Below are 21924 nucleotides of genomic sequence, written 5' to 3'. Positions count from 1 at the left end.
GCCATTTTGCAGTCTAATCTGCCCTGACTATGCTGATTTGGCCGACCAACGGAGGCGCACTGCAAACCCTACCCTCTTACTCGCATAAGAGGAGCGCCTCCAGCCGTCTAATCTGCCCTGACTATCACAGCAGAACCACCTGCTGTCATGATTGGGATTCCTCTTCAATGTACACAAACTGGTTTGGCAATCCAAGGCCGGGAGGAACTTGTCCCGCAATCGCACCCATATCCTGCACAATGAGGGCCTCTGACAGGATGCACGGAAGCCTAAGCTCCCCCCCACCACACGACACGGTATGAGTGCACTGGAAAGATAACCGCCCCACAATCTTGACCTTTTTTGCATCTGCTTCGGTGCCCTACGCTATGACCTCCGCACTCGGTCCGGGTCATGTCAACCCCTTTGATCTAATGGGAAAGTTTCCATCCCTAGGGGCATGACCAGACCCGAACAAGACCACTACAACTACTACACATACGTAAGGAGGTGCACCCCCCAGCAATATTGCTCACATTGCGGGCGTAAGACACAACTATCACAGCAACCTAAATTAACAGATGCTAAGTGCGGGGACACAAACACACATTTACTCAATTCCTCTCTCAATATTTGTACAATAACTTCAATTGACAAATGCAAAGCGTGGAATCAAAAGTCGATATTTATAAGTTATTTATAAAAAATAGCAATACATCAGAAGTTGTTATTTATAAGTTATATTACATTAATGGCAATATCCACCCCTGACTTTATAATTGCTCTATCATCTTGTCCATAATTAATCCCATTCGATACGTCGTATGTACTCTGACATCGCATTTTCTAGCTTCGGATAGCCTAGCCCGTAGCGTTCACAAGATATATAGTACGGGATGCCACTTCTGATAAGCTCTTCCAGAGCCCACGTTGAGTAAAGCCACTGTGGGTTGTCAAAGATTCTCCTTAAAAAGGGAACATTCGTCCACTCACGGTGCTCACCTGCAACGACATTGTTGTCAGACCCAACCCATCACCAAAACACAAAGATGGCACAATTATTCAATACTTAACTGGGCATCCTCTCCCACCATCTGTATAATCTTTCGCTGTATTTCGCACGCAAAGGCCTAAAAGATCTATGAAGCTCCTGATCCAAATACGTCATACAACATACACCTGTCAACACACGTTCAATTAAGCCCTAAATGACATCAAACCCATACAGTGCACACGCCAAAGCAACTAAAGGGAACAAAGTTCTACTTGTATTAACAATATGTTCTATTACAATCAATTCTAAACTAACGGCCTGAAGAGCCCAAAGAATTTGTATACAGAAGCTAATGACAAAAGTTCACAGAACGAAAGTGCGTCATTCATTCTATGGCACCTCTTTCACCCTCTGACTTGCCCTCAGCTACAGAGGTAGAACCTGATGCTTTTTCATCAGGAGCCAAGTTGGCAACAGTATCTTCAACGGCTTCCCCCTCGGCATTATACATCGATCCCAGCGCATCGCCCCTCAGCTTCAACTTCTCCAAATGACATGGCGGATAAGAAATCTGCAAATCCCCAAGTTCATTCAAATACTTGTCGACGTCATACTCTCCTATCTTTACATCGACGTTCTTGCAATACATCTCCAGCTTTGCCCATTTCTCCTCTGGGGTCTGCTTCTTGTTACGTAACGCCAAATCCAGATACTTGGCAGTGTCTACCTCTGCCATTCTCGCAAATTTGCGTTCAGTGATCTCTCGGTCTCGAATACGCTGCCTAGTGGCTTCAACAGCTGCCTCTACTGCCCTCTGCAAAAAAAAAAAAAAAAAAAAAACATCACGTAATCAACACACGTGTTTTAAGGGACCATTAATTTTCTACAACCATAGCAAAAGACGAGTCACGTACCTCTTCTGCTTCCTTCAACTTCTTCCCAAATAGAAGTTCAGTTTCTAACTTCTGCTTCTTGGCCTCCGCTGTGCTGGACTCAAGACTGTTCACCCTTTGCTCCAGCTCTTTTCTCTCCTTCTCTAAGGTCTCCTTATCAGTCTGTAACGACACAATCTCCTCGTCAAGGTCACTCATCATACTGCTAAGCTTTTCCATGCGAGCTTCATGCTGAACGCAGAATTGACTTTTCTCCATCCACTTATTGGTCATGTCCACCAAATCAGCTTTCGGTTTGTCTCGCTCCACTTCAAGCCCAACAGTGCTTGCCAGCTTCTCCTCCATCGCGGTCACCCTCTTTTTCGCCTCTGCCAACTCTGCTTCTAACCTCTTGATGGCCTCTACCAGCACATCTCGATTCGCTTCAGCCATCTTTCTCCCTGACCGCTCCTCTTCTACTTTCGCCATCTGCTCTGCCAATTTGGTTCCATTCTGCATAGCCGCCGCATACTCTCGCCTTGCAGCCGAAGCACATACATAGCTCTGTGACAAATCAATCATGCCCATTACAAATAACATTACACACATATACCCCAATACGAAAAGAGCCTACTTCTGTAATTTACTCACCATCCAGATGTGGTCCGATACTTGCTGCAACAAATCGCCTTGTCCACTTAAAGACCCAACTGCTTCTGTAGGTAGATGGGGTCTGCTTATGCGTAGCATTTCCTCCATCACTTCGTTAGATGCAGAGGGGCCATATTCCGACATTACTCCTGTTCTGTCACTTGCTTCTCCCCCTGCAGATACAGCCGCAGAAGCAACGGGGGCAACTGGCTTCTCACCTTCTGCTAACGTCGATACCATAATGCTATCAGACGTCAACGCAACCGTTCCCATGCCGGAAGAGTACACCTTCGAAGGGCGCGCAAACAAGCTGTCATCCTCACCCAAATCACTGGGGAAATACACTGGCGTCCGCACGGCAGAAGACGTGAGCTGTTCCAAGAAAGCACTAGGAGATTCAAAAGAGTCAATACCCTTCGGGGACACAGCAGCGACATCTCCTGGATGAAACTCAGAAGCGGTAGGTAGCAATGAAGGAACGTCAACACCAAGACTATCAACACTTGTTGCCATAACAGCCCCTGATTCCTGGCCCCCAGGGATAGATTCGGGCTCAACGACCTTACTTGCCTCAACTGGCAGTGAAATGGTATCCACATATTCAGAACCCTCCCCGAAAGCATCCTCTAGAAGATTGTTTTTACGAGAAGCAGAGGAAGGGCGTCTCCCCTCTGAGCCACGTTTATGGCCAACAGCAGACCCTTCGGGTAAATCAGAAGCTGAGGTCAACGCCTCTGACGACTTCGCGCAGATTGCAGGCGACTTCACCTCCGACGGTAAGCCATCCGGAACTCCATCTCTAGTCGCCTCCGCTGGAAGTTTGGAAGGAGAAGAGGAAGCGCCCTCTACATGAACCATCCCTTCTGAGCCTGCTACCAAGGAAGATCCAATTGCAGGAGTAACAGAAGATGCCTCAGGTAAATGCCCAGCAGGGGCAAATCCACGTGGCCTTTTACACAACGATAGGGCCTGACCCGTTGGCAATTTACCGGGGGAAAATTTGGGGATTGCTAGAGCAGATCCTTGAGGAGTGGGGACAGAGCCTTTCGGGATCCGAAGCTTCGACGAAATGTACTTCCCGTCGTCCGAATCTTCGGAAGAGGACTCCTCACGATCCTTTCTTTTTCCCAAGGCATCCGTAGGCAAAGGCACTTGCTTAAGAGGCTTGATTTGCAGGGCGTCAGAAGGCGTGGACGACCGCCCTTGGATGCGAGAAGACCTGCGCGATAGGCCAGATTTGTCAGGAGAAGACTCAGTAGCCAGTACATAATCCTCCTTCTTTTTACCCTCTGGGACCCCTTGACGCTTGGCACACGCGTTGAAGGTTTCAGTGCACGCCCTTTCAAATTCAGCTTTCGTCAGTGATAGAGTTGAAGGAGTAGGAGGAGATTTCTTCAGGAAAGCTCCCAGCTGCTTCGCGCATGCCGCAGTAATCTTACCTAAGGTCATGTCACCCTTCTGCGATCTAACCCGCACAGCTCCAGGGTCGACCCGATCCACGAAGCAGAGCCGAGTCATAATCTGCATACAGTAGGAGTTCAATACACCCCTGATACTAATGGCGTTCTCCTTGGATTCGTGAAGAAGCCCCTTCTCTGTCAGCATGCTCTGTCGCTCAGAACTCATGTTGACCTGAGGCCAAGAAAAATCTGGAACGAACAACCAAAGCAGCAGTACAAAGAGTTAAAATACTCGACAATCATCCAGACACAATTAATGCACATTAAAATTAATGGAAAACATGACTCACCTTTTATAAACACCCTGGCCAGAGGAAAAATTTCCTGAGGCACGTACTCAGGGTACCATGCTCCTCCAACAGCAAAGAAGTATTTATCCCAATTTCGATGAGAGCTGTCGAAATCGGTAAACATTGTCCGATCCTTTTTGGGAGAGAGGTAGAAAGTTTTCCAAGGCTTTCCCTCTATCACCTTGTTTGTAGACTTGGTGAAACACGCGTAAATATCGTCCGATTGAATATTGACATTCCTAAGGCTCCCTATCATCTGGGCCCCGACTATTGATTGAATGGCGTTTGGAAGAAATTGCGAAATATGAGCCCCGGAGTTTGAAATTATCTGAACGAGCAACGCTGGAAGAGGGAAGCGGAGCCATTCGATATGCCTCAAGCTCATGACTATCTCAGTAGGCTTCACTACATCCTTGAATCGCAACTCTCGAAGCTCAGCCTCCGAGAGCATCCTCACCGACACGTTGTCTGGAATGTCGAACGATTTGCGCATGCGTTCGAAGGCATTTTTGTATCCATCACGATCCGCAGGGTCGGGAGATGAACGAGAAGACATTATCACACCGAGTGGGATGATTGACGAAGGTTTGAGCTGGAGGAAATCTCTAGGGTTTTCTTTCAAGCTTCTCTTCGGAAGATGGAACAAAGTTTGGAAATCTGAATGAGAAATATTTTGAAATAAAAACTATTTAAATGAGAGGTGAAATTTTGAACCAAAAGTTTTACTTGGTAACTGTGTACGCATTAAGTATAACCTGTCAGGTAATCAAATGATCGTGCACCAGCGGATTGCCTCGATTTACGGAGAATGACGGCTTTAGGCGAACCTTTTGGTGTTGAAGAGTCGGCCCAAGATTCTAACAGATTAACATACCACATCTGTTCAAAGCTTGGGCCAGGGGGCATCTGTTGGGCCCAAAATGTTCGGCCCGGAAATACTTGCCTCATTTATCAGATATTCAAAGCGGAGCGTTTAGACAAAGGGATATTCCGAAGGCAGAAGCTGTAGGTCAGAGGCTGTCCGCGCCTCTGACCTTTGAGCGAGACATTTTAAAAGTTGGTATTTTTGGAGGGAAATTCAGTTATTCTCCTCCCTCCTTTTCAGGACCTAACTGAACCAACTAACTGTTGGGTATACTATATCCTATAAATATGAGATTTTAAGAAGGAAAAAGGGATCGAATTTGTAACTGACTTAGGCATCGGAGTGTCTTTCTTGCAGGAAATCCCGACGAGTCCGAGACAGGTTTCATCACCGGAAAAGAAGCAAGACGTCAAAACATTGTCGGATCTTTACTTCCATTTACAGAAAGACAAATTGTTGCCCCAACAATTGGTTTTTTTTGTTGGTTACCTTTTTGGTTGTTTATTATACTTTTTAATTTATTTTGTCTTTTTTTGTCAAGGTGTAAATAAATTTGTTGATAGGAATGACCGACCGTATTGATCCTCCATTTGCTTTTGGCCCAGTCGACTTCTGTTGAGTTGTCAGGCAGTGTAAGTTACTATTTTTTGTAATTTGTATTCTTTTAATTTTATTTTCATATTTTTGTTACTGGATTCAGTGTAACCAATTGCATAAGTTTCTTCAAAATCTGTTGTAACTAGTTTCAGTGTAACTAGTTACATATTTTTATTTACACTTCGTTGTAATTGGTTTAAGCATAACCAGTCATATTCTCTCATTAATTTTTCTAACACTGCTCTTTTTTCATGTGCACAACACATTGATGCTTATATGTACTACTTATGTAAGAAGTTGAGGTATAGTGACATCGTGGAGCTGCATCTTACTATCACTGATTCTATGTTTGATCAATCAGTTATGAGGTGAGTATAAAATGTTTATTGATCGTGGTGGTTCTTATGCTTAAATTTTTAGCATTGAATTGACTTGTTTTGAGTATGTTCTTTGATGAACTGAATTGGACCATGTTTTGATTTCGGTCAATGTGGAAGTTCAACGACATTGAGTTTTAGTTCATTTTGAAATTCAGAAGCGCACATTAACTTTGTCTAATTCCATGAAGGGCAAAATTCATGAGAAAATTGTTTATATTTTATTAGTGCATTTGCTACTATCATTCCATATTTTTGTGGATATTACTGGGTTTTATTTGAGTCGTCCTACTGAAGATTTGGATTCTGAGGCATACTATGTTCCTAGGAAAACACCTCTTAAATTTTGTGTTGCGAAGGGCATTCCAAGGCAGGGATGGAAGTAAGTATTATATTTTGGTATATGTAACTAGTTCCATTTTACCAATAGTTTTTCTTTTAGTTTTAGTTTCATTTGCTAATTATTTGCTTTTTGTTTATTTTTATTTTCAGTGATTGTGGGATTTTTGTGATCAAGTATGCTAAATATTTTATTCACATGGCAATTGGCAAGATTCTAAAATCTTTCAATGTTGAGACTATTCGTGACAAGGTTGTTGTGTATTTGTCTAGCCATGCACCCAGAAAATTCGCTATGGTTATGCTTCTGATAATGAAGATCCAGTGAAGCCTACAAAGAAGAATTTTATGAAGAATAAGGGCAATGAGAAGATCGCTAAATAGTTATAGTTTTGAAGTTGTGTTTTCATTTTTTATTTTTGGAAAAATTAATCATAGTTGTATGATTTGTTTCAATTGGTTGTTTGAACTGATTATCTATTTTTAAGTAGTATTTTTTCTTCTCTCATTTAGACCTTGTAGTTATTTTTTTAATGTTCAACAATGTAACTGGTTACATTTAATGATATATGCCTTATATACACATAGTAACTGGTTCCAAATGTTATATAAAGGGTTTATTTTCTTGTTCCAAATGTCTATATGTAATTTTGATTTCATATTTGTGCGATTGTTTTTAGTGTAATCAATAACACATGTTTAATTAAAATTCGTTATAACTTGTTTCAGAGTAACTAGCTTTTGTGTAACTGGTTTTAGAGTAACCAATTACATATTTTCATCATAATCTGTTGTAACTGGTTTCAATATAATTGGTTTTAGTGTAACTAGTTTCAAACTAAAACCAATTACATATGTTTCATTATAATATGTTGTAACTAGTTTTAGTGTGTCTGGCTTTAGTGTAACCAATTACATATGTTTCACTAGTTTTAGTGTAACTAATTTCAGTTTAACTAGTTACATATGTTTCATTATAATCTGTTGTAATTGATTCCAATGTCTGATTACACATTAATCATTAAAAAATTAAGAATAATATATTTATTTACCCTGTACTTTTTAGTGTATTGTTTGTACATATTTTATGAGTAATTCAACCAAATTTGGACATCAACATTGAAATTTTTCTTTCAAGAAAAAAAACCAAATGAAAGAATTAAGTTTGAGAGCAATCTTTATAGGTTTTCTTGGCTTTTTTCTTTTTCGGTTCCTTTGGAATTAGTTGATTCTTGCAAGTTTTTCGATTGTGCCCCTTCTCCCCACATCTTTCACACTTGTTCTAAACATTGTGTTCCCCTCTTGATCTTATTCTTCTTTTTCAAGGCCTTCCTGTTTGTTTGGTTCCCTTTAGTAGTAGCACTATTTTTTCTAGATATTATGGAAGTTTCCATTTACACTCATTAGTCAATGAGTTAAGAGTTGTTTTATATGTTGCTCTCACTGTGGATGTTTTGTAGTATCTGGAGCAGTAGTCGTAGCAATTCAATCTTCTTTTTACAATTGCAATCAATGCATGGCAACAAAGTATCTCATCTTCTTCGAACCTTTTGCAACTACATGGTCTTTCATGTTTGTTGATCATGAAGTTTCCTCTTTTTTCAATAACCAAGTACAAGACACTGTTGATAGGGTTCGTCTGTAGCCAGTTATATAGAACACAAGTGTTTGTGTGAGATTTACATAAAATATTGAGTGTTAGAAGAGTTGGTGTTGGTTATTATATTGCTTTTTATTTGATGATACGACTAAAATATGTATGTTGATAACTCTATATTATAGAGTTATTTATCCTACTTTTGAACTTGATTTTATATAAAAAGAGTGATGAATTAAGTCTTTAGTTGTTTAATTTTAATTAAATTTCATCATTGTGTTTTGTGAAATCTAGAGTGGAGCTTGGAATTTTAATATCACTGTTTTGGAATTAAATGTTAAATTTCTTTAATTTTCTGTGTCAAAAGTGCTCATGGAATTGTGAGATTAATTAGGCAAGCTGAAAGTTGGAAAAAAAAACTGAAGTGAAGAATTGCTAAAACTTATGTTGCAGCGTTCTGGAGTGGGGAGCTACATGGAATACTAAAACAAGCTGTAAAAATCACTTTTGTATGACTTTGACAGCTAGCATGGACCGAGTAAAATGCCAATTAAATTGTTTTTTTGGATAGAATAAGTGGTGGGCCAAAAGTAGAGAAAAATTGTGTGGGCCTTATAATTAGGGAAATGTGTTGTACCCAAGCTCATCGAAAAGAAAGGCAGACACCATTTTAGAAAGAACCATCATCCTAGAGCTGAAACTAGAGAGAGAAATAACTAAAAATAGAATGAAGAAGAAGAAAAGGAAGGAGTACCCAAGATAGGAGGCAAAGGAGGACCCATCTACATAGTTCCTTCTTTATCTTTTACATTTTGTATTTTTTTATTTATTTCTTTAGTTTATTTTTGATATACTCATGAATAGATTTTATTTGGGTATTTTTGTGTTTTTCAGCATGAATTAATTTTCTTATAGCTAGAATATTAATGAATCCAAGATTATGAATTTCAATCGATGTTGTATGGATGTTTTTGGCATTTAATGTGTTTGTTCATTCAAGTGTGTTAAATGTTAACTACCCACTTTTGATTGATCACTAATTGTAGGTTGCTTAGCTAATCTTGATTTTAGAAAGAAAAAAAATAGGATTAGTGGAAATACTTGAATGATGCATGATTACCACCTTGGATAAGTGTGATTTGTAGATGGTATAAGGATGTACCATTTACCTTGTATGACCCATTGGATATTTGGTGCTTAATTAGTGTTCTTAATTCTAGATTTGCATAGGATTATGTCTAATTTAGTTTTGAGGGCCCATAGCATATAGATTTTGAAAAACCATATGTTCATTTATATGTTTTCTGTTGACAAAGTTTAATTATTAATGTATCCATCTATGACATTATATTGAATTCACATTCTAGGAGGATTAATAATTCTATCTCATCATTATATTGCTCACTTTTGCTCTTTATTTTATTTACTATTTTTCTTTGATTTTAGTTTAAATCAAGTCATGCCCATTTTTTTTAATCCAAATTGTTAAGTGTTGATTTTACCTAATTTATTACTAATTCAATCCCTATGGAGACGAGACTCGAATTATCATTATATTACTTGTTGACTACATACACTTGCGTATAATATATTTTTCACAACATATGTTTTAGCTTATTTTTGTTCAGTATTTTGTGTAACTAGTTTTGTCAATATTTAATGAAAAAAAAAACTAAGATTATAGGTTCAATTATTACCTCGAATTTGAGGCATCCAACAACATTGGTCCTTAATTCAAGTTCAACTTCTGTTGAAACTTATGTGAATGTTTTGAAGGATTCGTCTCCATTGTTCCATATCAATTTTTGAACCATGATTCGTAGGCCTTCTACCATTGTAATTATTAGAATTCTTCTTACTGCTCTGTTTGATGTGTTTACAAACTCAGCAATGTTTGAGGTCATCATATGGTATCTTCCTTGGGGTGCATACGATCTTGTCCAAATTGGATACCCAATAGTTTCCAAGTAAGGTCTCATTCTCGTGTCAAGTTTGTCCAACTACTTCATAAATACTCACACTCTTGTATAGTGTAAGCTATTGTTGTAGCTATGAATGACATTTTTTTTTAGTTCTTCTCCAGAGCCTCCAAATTGTGATCTTAGATTGTTTAGCAAGTGGAACATGCATGCTCTGTGAAATACATTTGGGTAGACTCCATGCACTGCATTTACAATACTTTTGTGCCTGTCAAATATCATTATTATGTTGGGAAAACTTATACAGGATCTTATTTATTTTCATGTAAATCTTATATTAAACTTATTAATACAAGAAAACCTAGAACATGTTTCTAAAATTGAATTCAAACAGAAATAATTATAAGAACACTTACATTATTGTGCAGTGGAATGATTGAGTTATTCCTTCAGTTTCTCTAACCTTTGTATCCTTTCTGTCGCAGGATATCACCAAAAAACTGAACAGCTTCAATTTTCTTCACAGCCTTCCAAAGTATTCTTAGAATCACCTAGACTAGAGTGGGAAAATTCTCAACACATGAGATAGATACAAAGAGAAGAAGAGAAAAGAATATTGAGGCTTAGAAAAAGACTTATTTTTTGTAGAGAGAGTCTAAAATCTAGAGCATCAAGACTAGATCTTCTGATCTTCTGAAAAACTTGTTTTTCATCTCTCACTTAGCATTCCTTTTATAGGCTCAATTATGTCATTTATTTTATTAAAAAATAAATAAAATAATAGTCAATAATCAACCCTAGGTAGAAATTATCATGGGCCATAGGCCCGTGAAATTTCTCTTTTAATTATAAACCTATTGGACTTAAAATCAAGGCTTGTATTATTTTCTATTGATTAATTAATTAAATAATTTATCAAATTAATTATTTATAATTTGAACATTGATTTAAACTTATTTATTAATTTAGATATCAATTTATCTTAATTAAAAAATCTGTCATAATTTCTTTTTTCTTCTCTAAACTACATAACTCTGTGAAACTATCCAATATTGACCTGGTCAACTTTGATAATTCAAATTAATAATTAAATCAGTTAATTGAGACTATCTAGATGATTTTATCCAAGGTACATTGGGGACCATGGGCCTATGAAAACAAGCTCCAATAAGTTATCATAAATTTAACAAATAAATTTACTAACTTATTAATTCATCGTGACTCCACTAAAGACTCGGAATTGCACTCTTGAATTCATAGAATGCTTTATAAGCAATATAGATACACTATTAATTATCCATTGTTACAACCATAATTGTCATTCAATCATCTATAGACGCTCTACAATGAGATGGGACTAAAATACCGTTTTACCCCTCATTGTATTTTATCCTTAAAACACTTAGTTCCCTGTAAATGATATTTTAGTAAACTAATATTAATTACTAAAATGAGGTCTCTATCATTTAGCACCTTGAATCAAACTAAAAGGAAACCATTGTTTCACTTCTTCATCAGAAGCTATAGATGTCCATATCTATGATTAACACTCCCACTCAATTATACTACCGATTTCTCAAGATGTAAGTATGTGCTAGTCCGTAGGGTAAGCTGGTCACAAACAAGTCAAAGAACTCAAATAATACAATCAGTTAGAATACTAACCACTCAAAATTGAGATTGAATTGACCTATGGTCAACTATATGATATGACTAGAAGAGATAATAACGATATGTTTACTTATCCTTTCTACTGACAATATCAGTCCAGTCTGATGTAACAAATACATCTGATCTTATATACTTTCCTAATATTCTAGAAAGAACATAACACTACAATGTGTGAGTAGATCATATCGTAGATTGACAAATCAATGTAAATCCTATGCACTGACTAATCTTAGGACTAACTTATTTTGAACATATAGCCATATATTATATTCCACTGTGATTACGTCACTATAAATATGATTAGCTATATGCTCGAGATTTAATAGAAGTTTGTATTAAACAAATAATCATGAGAAAAAAACATGTGAGCAAAGTGATTGACCAAGTCAAAATTGATTTCTATTTTTTATTGATAATAAAATGAGATTACAAAGAAATTGGGTTTTAATTAGGGCATAAAAACCCAACAAACTCCCACTTGCACTAATTAAAAATAATGCCTTCATTCTACTAATCTCATTTCCTTGATATGCTTATCAAATGTAGCTTCTGGTAGTGTCTTTGTAAGCGGATCCGCAAGATTATCTTCAGATGCAATCTTCATAACCTTCACATCTCCCCTGGCCACATATTCTCGAATAATGTGACACTTCTTTTATATATGTTTACTCCTCTTATGACTTCGAGGTTCTTTCGAGTTGGCTATCGCTCCTGTGTTGTTACAAAACAACACAAGCGATTTATCCATTTCTGGAATAACACCAAGATCTGAATGGAACTTCTTTAGCCATACTATTTCCTTAGCTGCTTCAGACGCAATTATGTACTCAGCCTCCATGGTGGAATCTGAGATTTCAGACTACTTTACGCTTCTCCATGGTGGAATCGTCAATGAAAGTGACGAAATACTCAAAACCACCCCTGGCTTGTACATTTAAAGGTCCACAAACATCTTAATGAACAAGTCCAAGTGGTTCCTTGGCCCTACCACCCTTTGCAGAGAATGGACGATTGGTCAATTTGCCTTCTAGACAAGATTCACGGACAGATAATTCACCTAAGGTGAGTTCCCTCAAGGCCCACCCTTTGTAAGTCTTTGAATTCTATCATAGCCAATGTGACCTAGTCTCAAATGCCATAAATATGTCATGTTATCGTTGTTGGTCTTTTGACGTTTATTAGTCCTAGGTTTAGCTACTTTGAATAATTCATTATTAAGAGCAAGGGGTTTGTTAGGTCGCAGAATATAAAGCCCATTGTCCAAACATGCAATACACAATTATGATCAATTTAAAGAAATAGATATATTAAAACTTGTGAAAGTCATAACAAATTGTTCTAATTGCAACATGGAAACTGAAATTAAATTTCTACTAAAATCCAGAATAAAAAATACATCTTTCAAAATTAAATATTTATTTCTAAACTTCAGGCGAGCTCTTCCTCTAGCTTGGACCACAACTAACGCTCAATTCCCAACTCTAAGCTTTAAGGCGCCTTCATCCACTTCCTCTCAAGATTCAAGAAGCTGTAAAGAATTACAAACATGGTTAGTAGATCTAGAATCAATAATCCAAACGGATTTATCATTCTCTAAAACACATGTTTCTAAGATAAATGAACTATAATCATTACCTTTGTTTTTCGCTGCTAAAAACTTGGGCCAATCTTGTTTCCAATGCATTTTCTCTTTGCAGTGAAAACACGTACCTTTACCTTTCTTGTTTTTCTTGTTCTTCCCCTTAGGCATCTGTGCATTTGGTTGTGCACTCATCTTTGCAGACTTTACAGGCTTGGAGTTGTTGTTTTGTCCATCTTTCCTCTTGTTTCCAGCTTTCGAAGACGAAGCTTGGTTAACTTCAGCCTTAGCTGGATCAGCAGCAGTAGTAGTAGTTTTCTTCTTTTCTCCTCCCTTACTTGGTCCACCCATGATAGACTCGAAGGTTTGAAGCTCGTTCATGAGCTGCGTCAGACCATAGTTGAGTTGATCATGAATGTGTGGAGATGGTACCATCCAAGCATAGGCATATTTCTTGGCGGCCTTAAAGCCAGTCTGCACAAACTTTGCACCGAACATGTCTTGGAGCCGATCCATGGTTTCATAGGTCGTCTTTACAGTCTCCATCTTTGTCTTGAGAGTGTCAACCATACTAGTCAACATGTAGTACTGCGCCTTGTTATTAGCCACCTGCCAACGCTCATATTTATCTCTTACAGAGTTGGGAGCTCCTTCAACTGAAACTTCTGGGGATTCCTCAGACATGATGAACTCAGCGGTGTCACCAATCAACACCATGTTGATGTTTTGCTTCCATTTAAGGAAGTTTTCTCCAATGAGTTTCTCCATTGAAAGTTGAGAAAGGATGAGAGTAGACACATCCATACTTAAAACTACCAATTATAAATAAAATAGAAATCAATCACTTTTGCTCAATAAAACTTCTATTCTCAAAAATTTAAATAAATAGCACAACATATACAAAAATATGTAAGATATGAAAAAAAAATACCAAAATAATCATATCTCTATTTCTTTAGGTTTTTAACTATTCTATGATATGGTTGTCTCGGTTGGCGAGAGTCAAAAAATATTATTAGTTAAATAGAGTTATAAACTCATTTAATTATGGACACTATCATTAACAACTTACTATTTGATCAAAATAAGAAAACAAAATCTCTTATTTTATGAGTTAAACCCACGGTTTTGATAATCAATAGATTTAGTCCTAGTAGTCACCGTAGGGGTGAGTCTAGTAGAATTTGACCTATAATTATCTATCTTTCGAAATTTAACATTGTCAAAATAACTAATGAACATCTTCCGTAGGGGGACAAATCAAAGCGTCTCAAGGCCCCATTAAGCTATTGACCTTGTTAAACCAATAGTGGAGATCGAATATAATTTGTAAAATAAGCTCATTATTAAAATAATATTTCTATTATTAATTTTTTAAAATTAATGACTATGGTTCTCCAAAAAATTATAAGATTAAAATTTTAAAACCAAAGTCCTATAATTTTCTATTAATTCTAAAGTGTCACATTGAAACAAATTCAATTAAACTATAACTAATTTGTTGCTAATCAATGTTTAGGTTTAACTAATATAATGAACCTATACAATTAAGTCCAACTCAAGCAAATGGGCATTAACAATTGGGCTTGTATGGAGGAGGGCTAGGTCAAGCATGTCGTTCCCACTACTAAGGCCCCCTATACTTCCATACATGGTCCAAAAGACAGGAATTTAAACCTTCGTTTTATTAATTGATTAGGCCCACTATAGTCATGCAAAGCAAATGGGCCTTCACAAGTGGAACCACCCACAAGAGAGGAATTTAAACTTTACATTTTCTAATAGGCCCAAATAAAACCTATCATTTTATGAATATTTTATTTGGCAAAATCCATATATTAAGCAAACATATGGGCCACTATATGCATATAAGCCCAATTGCAAAAATACCACATATAGTGCAAACAAACATGTTATAATTGGATGAGCCTAATCATGTTACTATATGAACAAGTCTATGAATTTTATGCAAAAATACCACAATTTATTTCATTTTCAAAAATACCACAATTAATTTTCTAGAATTTATCAAAATTTTGAATTAATTAAATTTTTACAAAAGTAAGTCAATTTAAATGAAATTTATCAACAATTAACAAAAATTAATTTAAATTTCATTTATCAACAATCAACTTGGTTTAGGTTAATTTGAAAAAATATTAATTTAATTTAAATAGGATTTATCAACAATTAACCAAAGTTTATTTAAATCTCATTTATTAAAAAAATATGTTATTAATAGGTTTGAAAAACGTAATATTTAAAAAAAAAATCTAACCAGTTATAAATTTTTAAAACAAATATCATATGTTGTTTTTTAAAAAATATCTTAAATAGTTAAAAAATTCAAATATCTATAAAAATATCTAGTCAAAAAATTTTCATATTTCAAATTATTTAAATATAAAATCTATAGAATAATCAAATAATATTTTTTTCAAATAAAAGATTTCAAAAAAATATCAAGTATTAAAAAATATTTTAAATATCTGATAACTTAATTATAATATTTTAATATATTAAAATATTTAAAATTAATTAATTAACCTATTTTTAATTTTGAATTTGAATCTTTGTAGAAAATATATATTCTTAAAAGATCAGACAACAAAAATATAGTGTTTCAAAAAAGATATTTTTAAATAGTAGAAAAGGTCTGATATTTTTATATTAACCTATTAAAAAATACATTCAGAAATCAAATTTTAAAAAAGAAAATTATTGCAGGCCGCGGCCACGGGACCAAACTAGGCAAAAATCGTGTGATGGCTGTGGCTAGGGGTAAATGGTGGTCGCGGCCACTAGCGTCGAATACCCAGGTCGCGGCCAATGAACACAAGTGGCCGTGGCCACTACCCGAGAAAAAAAAATTAATAAAATTTGTGTAATTTTCAAGCCAAAAACGTTTTCTAAATAATTTTTACCATTTTTTTACATCAAATAAATCATTTATATAAAAATTACTTTCAAAGAAAACACAGCAAAATAACTTAAATATACTAATAATCACATAAAATTCAACATGCAACATAAAAAACATGAAATCAATCCAATTACTCAATCTATCAAATAATTCAATTTTACCATGTTCATGTATGAAAATAAAGATTAACAAAGGCTCTGAGGCCAGTTGTTGGGAAAACTTATACAGGATCTTGTTTATTTTCATGTAATTCTTATATTAAATATATTAATATAAGAAAACCTAGAACATGTTTCTAAAATTGAATTTAAACATAAATAATGATAAGAACACTTATATTATTGTGCAGCGAAATGATTGAGTCCTTACTTTAGTTTCTCTAACCCTTGTATCCTTTCTGTCGCAGGGTATCACCAAGAAACTGAACTGTCCTTCAATTTTCTTCATAGCCTTCCACAGTATCCTTAGAATCACCTAGACTAGAGTGGTAAAATTCTCAACACATGAAATAAATACAAAGAGAAGAAGAGAAAGGAATATTGAGGCTTAGAAAAGCACTTATGTTTGTAGAGAGACTCCAAAACCTAGAGCATCAAGACTAGATCTTCTGATCTTCTCAAAAACTTGTTTTTCATCTCTCACTTAGCATTTCTTTTATAGGCTCAATTAGGTCATTTATTTAATTAAAAAATCAATAAAATAATAGCCAATAATCAGCCATAGGTCAAAATTATCATGGGCCATAGGCCCGTGAAATTTCTCTTTTAATTATAAGCTCATTTGACTTAAATGCAAAGCCTGTATTATTTTCTATTGATTAATTAATTAAATAATTATTTAAATCATTTATCAAATTAATTATTTATAAGTTGAACCTTGATTTAAACTTATTTATTAATTTAGATACTGATTTATCTTAATTAATAAATTTGTCATAATTTCTTTTTTCTTCTCTAAATTACATAACACTGTGAAACTATCCAAAATTGACCTGGTCAACTTTGATAATTAAATCAATTAATTGAGACTATCTGGATGATTTTATCCAAGGTACAATGGGGACCATGGGCCTATGAAATCAAGCTCCAATAAGTTATCATAACTTTAACAAATAAATTTACTAACTTATTAATTCATCGTGACTCTACTAAGGACTCAGAATTGCACTCTTGAATTCATAGAACGCTCTATAAGCAATATAGATATGTTATTAATTATCCATTGTTACAACCATAATTGTCACTCAATCCTCTATAGACGGTCTACAATGAGAAGGGACTAAAATACTGTTTTATCCCTCATTGTATTTTATCCTTAAAACACTTAGTTCCTTGCAAATGATATTTCAGTAAACTAATCCTAATTACTAAAATGAGATCTCTATCATTTAGCACCTTGAATCAAACTAAAAGGAAACCATCGTTTCACTTCTTCATCAGAAGCTATAGATGTTCATATCTATGATTAACACTCCCACTCAATTATACTACCAAGTTCCCAAGATGTAAGTATGGGCTAGTCCGTAGGGTAAGCTGGTAACGAACAAGTCAAAGAGCTCATATAATACAATCAGTTAGAATACTAACCACTCAGAATTGAGATTGAATTGACCTATGGTCAACTATATGATATGACTAGAATAGATCATAATGGTATGTTTACTTGTCCTTTCTACTGTCAATATCTGTCCAGTCCAATATAAAATATAAATGTGATCTTATCTACTTTGCTAATATTCTAGAAAGAACATAACACTACAATGTGTGAGTAGATCATATCGTAGATTGGCAAATCAATTTAAATCTTGTGCACTGACTAATCTTAGGAATAACTTATTTTGAACATATAATCATATATTATATTCTACTGTGATTACGTCATTATAAATATGATTAGCTATATGCTCAGGATTTAATAGAAGTTTATATTAAACAAATAATCATGAGAAAAAAACATGTGACCAAAGTGATTAACCAAGTCAAAAATTGATTTCTATTCTTTTATTGATAATAAAATGAGATTAAAAAGAAATTAGGTTTTAATTAGGGCATAAAAACCCAACATATTAAACCTGGTAACACAAGACACAGAAGTGTTGCGATAAGCTAAGTGAGTAATGATGTAACTAAATTTTTTTTTACTATAACAGGTTACAATTTATTAGTGTTACTAGATTTATAATTTTCTTATAACCAGATTCATATATAGCAGGTTTTTATCCTTATGATTTATTTTTAATGTATAAATGTAAATTAATCTTATAAATTTACCTTCGCGTTGTCCAAATACTCCCTCAACCTTCTGAAGAACCATTCTTATGACAGATCATTCTCAGTGTCTCTAATGGAAAAAGGCAGGGGGAATATATTGTTGTTTGCCTACATTATTGAAGATGTGAACATTGTATCCATATAGGCTAATGTCTGAAACGTTCCATCCACAACAAAAACATGTCTGCAATGTTCCCATCCTCTGAGTGCATTTGAGAATGTCACATACAAGTACTTGAAGTGATCCTTGTGGTCGATCTCCAAGTGAGTTGTGGTTCCGGGGTTTGCAACCTTGAGCATGTGTAGGTACATGGGAAGATTTTGATATGACTCATCGGGGTTTCCAATAACCAATTCTAAGGCTTTTTCTCTTGTTCTCCAAGCCTTTCCATATCCCATGGTTATCCCAAAGTCTTCAAGCATGTCCCTCATAATATCATTTGGCTAGTGGATTCTCTTAAGGGAAAAGTATTTTATTTTGACCATTTCTCAAACAAAACTTATTGTTGCTTAGCTATGATCTTCCATTATCACATATAGAGGAAATGTGTGGTTCCTTACAAACTTTCTCACAACAAATGTGTAACGACCCAAATTCCCTAATGTGGCTTAGTGGCTGGATTAGGGGGCCAGGAGGGCTATAATTGATTTATTATGCAATTAAATGATTATATGCATGATTATGTGAGTTATATTATTATATGATGATAAAGGCATGCATGTGGGTCCATTTTTCATTATAAGGGTATTTTGGTAATTTGGCCCATTGCGGGCATATTTGTATATTTTCATGCTTGTTGATGAGGTATGGATGAGGCCACATTATTATGTGGATATGTTCAAGTTATTTGGCATGACATGATCTTAGGATGCAAGTTAGCGGTTTTGTCATAACGGGATCAATTATAGAGATATTAGATAATGAGAATGATTATTTGATGATATAGTGGGAGTTAGTGAGATCACGAGGAAATTTTGGAAGTTTTGACTATTTTTCCCCCGGTGTCATTTTTGGGACCCCGAGCATTAGGATTTACTTGAGGTTACTTAAGCTTGAAGAAACTTGTCAAAAGGAAAACTACGTTCAAACACCTTTCCTCTTTCTCCTGTTATCCATTTTTACTGTTCGTCGCATTTTCGAAGGGAACTTGAGTTTTAGGACTCGGATTCTAGTGAGGATCAAGTTATAGAAATTCTGAGGAAGATTAGAAGCTTATTGACTGGAGGATCTAGCGAGAAACGACTTAATTTGAGGTAATTCAAGCTTTAAGTTTTTAGTTTTTGAGTTTCTAAGCTTTGAATTGGATTTTATGTGTTGATGAGTTTTTGAATTGTTTGAGCCTCGGGTTTTGATAATGTTGGGCCATTGGGATGTTTGGGAACTTTGATTTTTGGATTTGGAGATGTTTTAGTAGGTTTTTGGAGTGATTTGAAAGAGAAAAAACGAAGGTTTTTGGCTGGGTTCCAGGTGGGGCCGCGGCTCTATTCTAGTGCGCCGCGACCCGAGCTTAGTGCAGGTGCTTGTGGCTGGTGCCTCTGTCTGGGAGGCGAGCCACGGCTCAGTAGGGTGGGGCTGCAACGCTTAAGAGCATCTGTGGCTATAATGGTGTTTTAATCGTGGGAACTCAAACCTTAGGCCTCGGGATCGTTCCTACTACTCGGTTTAGTAGGATTCGACGTCCCGGAGGCTAGGTCTTGGTTCGGGAACCTTTTATTACTTATTTTTTTACGGGATTTCATATTTGGTTATGACTAGGTGACCGCTAAGGGACTTAAGGATGAATCATTCTCAAGGGTTGTTCTTTTATTATTTCTCACTCGAACCAGAGGTAAGAAAACTGCACCCAGTATGTGACATGCATGGTTATTGATGAGGCATGTTGAGTGCTCTATATGTGGACATTGATTGCATTGTAAATGCTTAGCAATCTTGCTTATCTATGAATGGTACTAACTTATTAGTCAGAAACGGCAATGGTGTCAGTATTGGTTGTGAAGCTGTGATTTATTAGTCAGGTTCGGCAGTGGTACTGAGCACTGGTCGTATGGAATAGACTTATGAGTCAAGAACAGTATTAGCATGTTTAACGCAAGCCAAAAATATTAGATCTAATCGACATAAGCATTACATCATAAGCATGAAATGCTTGACCGACCTTAAGTTCGATGAAAACATAAGCGCTTGTCTAGTCTAAAGGCTAGTTACTTAGAGCCAAAGCCAAAAGGCTAAGGTGACTGACACGTCACATGGCTTAGGGAGCGGATCCCCAGAGATGGACTTATTAGTCATCTATACAGGGGACAGATCCTTGAGGTAGACTTATTAGTCACCTGTCAAATGTGTGACTCATTAGTCACTTAAACAACGTGTGATTCATTAATCACTCATCTGACTGGGCGGCAAGCCCCAGAATGATTACCATAATCATTTGTTGATCTTCACTTATCTGATTAGGCTACAAGCCCTAGAATGATTATCATAATCATTTATTGATATGGTATACATGCAGTAATAAGTTTTCTTACTGAGCCTTGGCTCACGGGTGCTATGTGGTGCAGGTAAAGGAAAAGAAAAGCTCACCCAGCCTTGAGTGGAGATCTTCGGTGGTGATGTGTATATATGCAGCCGCTTGACCACCATGGCCAAGGTGTTTCTCAGGAGAATTAGGGGTTAACCCTATATTTTGTCACTTAGGTCGACGGGTTGTAATTTTTACACTGTAATGACCATTTTAGATTGTAAATAACTTGTAAACGATTTTATGGGCCCATGTACAATTTAATGTTTTAAATAAAATATATCCATTCCTTTAGACTGGCTGGGCATGTACACTCGCCACTGAAGACAAGCTCGACTCATGGTTTGGTAACTATTTATGTGGTTATGTGTTTAACTGCTTAAATAGAATATAAATGTTTTACCTGCTTACATGAGATATATTAATAAGGCTGGGCCTTGACTACTGCATCATAAGCAAGAACGTTCTTATTTGTATTGATATTGCTAGAACATGCTTGTTAGTATTGTTAATCGTTGATGTATTAACTGATAAGTGCTATATGCTAAATGATATGATCATGTATCAATATGTTTATTTGCATGATTGTGGAACATTGAGGAATATCTGCTTGTTCTTGGACCGTGAGGTGGCAAGAGGTTTAGTTATCACTGCTTAACTGGCCGCATTGATTGTTTCAGGACAGTATATGTTGTAGTTATGCTTCCAAGGCAGACAGATTCATCAGCTGGCCAGGATGATCAGGGCCAGAACGATAGACAGGGCCAAGAGAATGACCAGAGTTAGATTCCACAGTCAATTCCTGAAGACTGACATCAATTGCTAGTTGATTTATAGGCCAGAGTATTGAGGCAGGAAGAAGAAATCCGCCTCCTGAGACAACAATAGGTTCCTGCAGGGAACATTTTTCCAGAGGCACCACCTGTATCGGTGCCAGCAATTGAGCAGTTGCCAAAGGCTAGAAGTAAATGGGAACCTCTTTATGAAAGGTTCAGGAAACAGCAACCTCCAGTATTTGAGGG

The 21924-nt window shown here is 36.0% G+C and overlaps 1 protein-coding gene across 1 annotated transcript; it reads right to left on the bottom strand.

Annotated features, from left to right (window-relative positions):
* Window positions 1–776: 776 nt before the first annotated feature.
* On the bottom strand, window positions 777–5406 carry LOC133814566 (uncharacterized). The gene is made up of 7 exons (XM_062247510.1): window positions 5002–5406; window positions 4247–4903; window positions 2497–4145; window positions 1888–2409; window positions 1373–1787; window positions 1054–1158; window positions 777–981 (listed from the first exon to the last, which is right to left on the bottom strand). Exons 1-7 carry the CDS (start codon window positions 5192–5194, stop codon window positions 782–784), a joined length of 3741 nt encoding a protein of 1246 aa, XP_062103494.1. The 5' UTR covers window positions 5195–5406; the 3' UTR covers window positions 777–781.
* Window positions 5407–21924: the final 16518 nt, after the last annotated feature.

This window comes from Humulus lupulus, chromosome 2 (genome assembly GCF_963169125.1).
Source record: "Humulus lupulus chromosome 2, drHumLupu1.1, whole genome shotgun sequence".
NCBI classification, from domain to species: Eukaryota; Viridiplantae; Streptophyta; class Magnoliopsida; order Rosales; family Cannabaceae; genus Humulus; species Humulus lupulus.
The sequence above is the reverse complement of the archived record's forward strand: the minus strand, read 5'-3'. Positions and strand labels throughout refer to the sequence as shown.

Excerpts from the sequence above, each read along its gene's own strand:
- LOC133814566 (XM_062247510.1), bottom strand. The coding sequence starts at position 5,194 with ATGAGGCAAGTATTTCCGGGCCGAACATTTTGGGCCCAACAGATGCCC. Across the intron at positions 4,904-5,001 it reads ATCATTTGATTACCTGACAG|ATTTCCAAACTTTGTTCCAT; the intron begins GTTATACTTAAT and ends TTTCTCATTCAG. Across the intron at positions 982-1,053 it reads ATGGTGGGAGAGGATGCCCA|GTGAGCACCGTGAGTGGACG; the intron begins GTTAAGTATTGA and ends ATGTCGTTGCAG.